General features: G+C 38.7%; 1 protein-coding gene and 1 long non-coding RNA gene across 2 annotated transcripts; one reads left to right on the top strand and one right to left on the bottom strand.

Moving 5' to 3' along the window:
- Positions 1 to 266: 266 nt before the first annotated feature.
- On the bottom strand, positions 267 to 1799 carry LOC134204337 (ATP synthase subunit delta, mitochondrial-like). Its single transcript, XM_062679165.1, has 4 exons — positions 1642 to 1799; positions 1252 to 1463; positions 977 to 1188; positions 267 to 546 (listed from the first exon to the last, which is right to left on the bottom strand). The coding sequence occupies exons 2-4, from the start codon at positions 1460 to 1462 to the stop codon at positions 484 to 486; spliced, it is 486 nt and encodes a 161-aa protein (XP_062535149.1). The 5' UTR covers position 1463; positions 1642 to 1799; the 3' UTR covers positions 267 to 483.
- A 1107-nt stretch (positions 1800 to 2906) lies between these two features.
- Positions 2907 to 3564, top strand: LOC134204336 (uncharacterized). Its single transcript, XR_009977841.1, has 3 exons — positions 2907 to 3107; positions 3174 to 3288; positions 3353 to 3564. It is a non-coding gene; the product is annotated as an uncharacterized LOC134204336 (long non-coding RNA).
- The last annotated feature ends 674 nt before the right edge of the window (positions 3565 to 4238 follow it).

Below are 4238 nucleotides of genomic sequence, written 5' to 3'. Positions count from 1 at the left end.
ACGAAGACGAATGTCCACTAGTACGAAGCTTGTTCCAGTTGTTTCCTTCTTGATGTCCGACAGGCCACTTTTTGTAATCTTTGGATTTGATTTCACAGAAAAGCAACAATGGCGCCATTCTATACCACTCATATCAAATATCACTTCCACTTCTCATTATTCAAATTCACTAAAACCCGTTTGAAAAAAAAAAGGCCGTCTGCAGAATAGAAGCTTAGATTGTATTAGATATTTCTTTTACTGTCCTACGAAAGCAATGGCGGATATTGTTACACTTCTAAACTCGCTGTCTGTTTTATTCCCCTCCTCTCTTCTGGTTTTGTTCCAGTGCAACTTGGCTGTAATTCTAATGCAGAAGTCGCTTTCATTCGCTCAATCGAATTCCACTATTGCCTTATCGCCGTGTATGTTGAATGTAAAGCTTCCTAAGAACAGTATCGACAAAAGTTGTATCTGAGATGGCAGTTTTTACCACGATCACGCTTATTCAGCAGCCTTCACCAGGGCTTCGGCAACTTCCACTGCGATTCCGGCCTCGGCACGGTCCTAAAATTAAGTCAAACGTTATTTATTTACTCATTCACCGAAAGTGCTCTTTTTAATGAACCACACTAAGTCTCATACCATTTCTATGTGTTGATTGTCAAGTCAACGCAGTTTAATTCAATTGACTTGTTCAATATATTCAACTTTCTTTATATTCGAGAGAGATGAATAGTGATTTTTAGATGAACGATTCACGTTCAAGTAAAACGATTTTCTCAATCCCCTTGACTTAAACGCAAATTGAAAAACTTAAAACCTCCACTCAACTTTGTTGAAAACATCAATTTTCAAGAAAAAAAATCAAATCAATGTCAAGCATTGATTGGATTTTATCTAATAATACTTATTTTAATCATTCTTTAGATATTAATCCGTTGGTATCATGAATACAGTTGGGTGGTTGCAATGCTAAGTTCAATGAAAATCTCACCTTATCGGTTGAGGCGGAGGACAGCTGGCTCTGAGCGCTAGACAGAATTTCGCGGCACGCACCGGCATCCAGGTCTTCAACGGGGTGAGCTTCCTCGGCCAAAACCTGAACGGAGGAATCCTCATTAACGGTAATGGTGCCGCTGGAAACAAAGATTTTCTTCTGAGCCCCATCCTGCTCGTAAACGGTGACTACACCGGGCTTCAGTACAGCTGAAAATAAGAACGTAGTTGTAGTTCGGGTAAATGCCTGTTAGACTCGGTTTGCCTGCTTACCCAGGGTGGGGACGTGCTTGGGCAGGATACCGAAGGCACCGCTAAACGAGGGCACATCCACCTGCCGGATATTGGCAGAGTCGTAGTACACCTTGTTGGCGGCGGCCAATGTGAATGCCATGTCGTCGGCATAGCTGCGGGACTGCATCGACCGTAGAGCCGGTCGGACAGAGGCGGCCAAACGAGCTGTGCTTCTCAGGGCGAACGACATTCTGGAAGGCGATGATGTTCCGGAAAAAAATGGCAGAAAAATTATGTAATCGAAAGATAGATAAACGAATGAATCGTATGCACTCTTCCGCGGGATGTTAAGGTTGCAAACAAGGATTAGCTATGTAACAACAGTTCCCCCGCACAATACTTTCGAAAACAATGGAAATATTCACTTACTTTTGATTTTACTAAAAGTTTTTGCACTGGAAAACTTCAATAATGTGCGCAACCACGAAGAATGTCTGCCGCGAGCTGTCAAAAAATGCGAATGTTCGAATATCTCAGGTTCGAATTTTCGATGTTTACAAGCATTTGACAATTCGAACGTTTTTTAGGGGTAGGACACACATATGTCGGACTTGGCCAAAAGTCTTTTCACGACATGAAAATTCGCGAAGTCGAAGCAAAATTCTTCACACGCTTACTTCAGTTCACCCAAATATGGGTGAAGAGTACCTAAAATCACCAAAAAGTGCACATACCTAGATATGGGTGATTTACGGTTTACCCATATTTGGGTGTTTCAGTATATGAACAGTTTATAGGTGAATATTACCCAATTTGGTTTTTCTTTCTGTGTATTGTGCTTCCAGTTGAAAACCGAAGTGAGCTCTCGCGACGATTGAGTTTTTCCTTATTTCCTGATGTCGCAACTGCATCGCGACTAGTGCGCATCTATGCCACCGCCGTGCGCCATGATGCGCACTAGTCGCGACGTAGTTGCGACAAAAGGAAACGGGAGAAAACTCGATTGTCGCGAGAGCTCACTTCGGTTTTCAACTGGAGGTACAATATATTCATCACAGCTTAGAAAAAAAAAACTTGTATAAATCGAGCAAACACCTTTCCGGTACTCTGCAGATATCATTGAATTTGGCATGATCCGCTGCGCTGCGACATAAAAGAAAAACACATTTTTTAGGAAAATCGTGCCACATAGTATTGTCGCTCATGTTTCCGTAGTCCTTTTGCGTTTAAAACGGATGATATTCTTATGGTTTACGGAATTCCCATTTTTCCATCTTCCGACGTTCCTGCGTTTAAAACGGATGATTTTCTTATGGTTACGGAGGCACCGTTTTTTCATCTTCCGGCGTTCCTATAAAGTTCAATTTGAAGTAAAAAATAGCGAATAAAAGTATCGAATGATTTGATCATATGTAAACAGTACTTACCATTTTATAGTATATAGTATCTCCTGCCATTGTTTTTTCTAAATATAATATTTATTTAATTTGCCCAAAATAAATGAAAATTTTATAGTTGCTGAACTGTTACACAGAGAGAAAACAAATTGTGCTTTTGAGAATATCGGACTTTTGTTTTGAAAGTTGCTCATTTCTAGTAATTTTGAGTAGCGAATCATTTACTGTGAGAACAAAACTTTCAATTTTAAAGTTTTTTTTGGCGATGAAACATTGTACCTTTGAGTGCGAAAATTTTTGAACTGAGGGATAGAAAATTTTCAAATGAAATTTTCATTTTCTTGGTTTGGCAACTCTGGCGATAAATCAGAACCACTCTAGCAACCAAACGAGCTGTCAACATCTTGTTTCGAGAAAATACTCCCGGCGTTTTCGGAAACAGTCAAGTGCTCCTCAAGCCCTAAATAAATTGCTTCAACAAACTGAATGGAACCACAGGTAAATATCTCTCTTTGCCATGGAAACTCCATGACTCCATGATCTTTTATTCATCGATCGTCGCAGGATCGTCGTAGATACCTCGGAAAAGATCATCAAGCACTTAACCTCGCACCTAACTCGCATCTAATCGGTCATCCGGCTATCTACATTCAACGATATAAATTCCTGCTTTCTTTACGTAAGTATTTCCATTCAGTTATTAGTGAGAAAATTCAGGGTGCTGATATTAAATTTTGTTCCAGGTTGAAGCTGTTATAAGATTCCGTCCAACAGAGAATACAAGTTTCGTGACGAATTCCCGTCGGTACGCCGAAAAACAAATCCCACCGGATGTTGACAGCCGACACCTCGAAACGCTTCCTTGATGAGGCACAGATTTAAAGAAAAGTAACAGAAAAGAATGTTGCTTGATTTTTTATTTGATTAAAAAGGATAATAAAATAAAAACGCAAAATAACCCATTCTTCTTGCCATTCTTAATGTTTTTATTTGAAATTGGAAAACATAAATTTAAAATTCGCATGTGAAATTGAGAGTGAATAAAGCTAGTTGTTTTGAAAGTATCAATAGTTGATTCTAATGTAAAGTACACCTGTCGTTTTGAGAGGAGCATGTTATTTTGAACATATTCCTCCTGTCAAAGTTCTTGCCAAGGTGACATTTTTTGCATTGGTAGATTTAACAATTCTATACTTTCTACTGAAAATCACTAACTATTTTTCTTAATTTTACCAACGTTTCTTTTAATTTCACCAACGATTTTTTTTGTGTGTATGCAATTTGAATAAAATTTTCAGAAGCTATCAACGATTAAAATTTATGCACTAACAAGTTCTAAAAACAATTAGAAGTATTGTTACATTTGAGAACAATGTTAATGTATTATATCCATGGTGTTGATACAATATGGACAACTATCGAGAAACAATATATGCTATTGTATACCGTAGAGCATATGGTAATTCAATTGCTTACACTGTTGAGCCTATGGTACACTTTTATTCGGGAAGCGCGATAATATAGCTAATAAACTATAGAGGAAGATGTAATGATCTGGTCGTCACTGGTGAAACATCTTTTGCTGGCGAGGATAGGGCACTAAATGTCAAAGAGGGAAAAATCAGAACG

Source organism: Armigeres subalbatus, unplaced genomic scaffold, assembly GCF_024139115.2.
Source record: "Armigeres subalbatus isolate Guangzhou_Male unplaced genomic scaffold, GZ_Asu_2 Contig518, whole genome shotgun sequence".
Lineage (NCBI taxonomy): Eukaryota > Metazoa > Arthropoda > Insecta > Diptera > Culicidae > Armigeres > Armigeres subalbatus.
The sequence above is the reverse complement of the archived record's forward strand: the minus strand, read 5'-3'. Positions and strand labels throughout refer to the sequence as shown.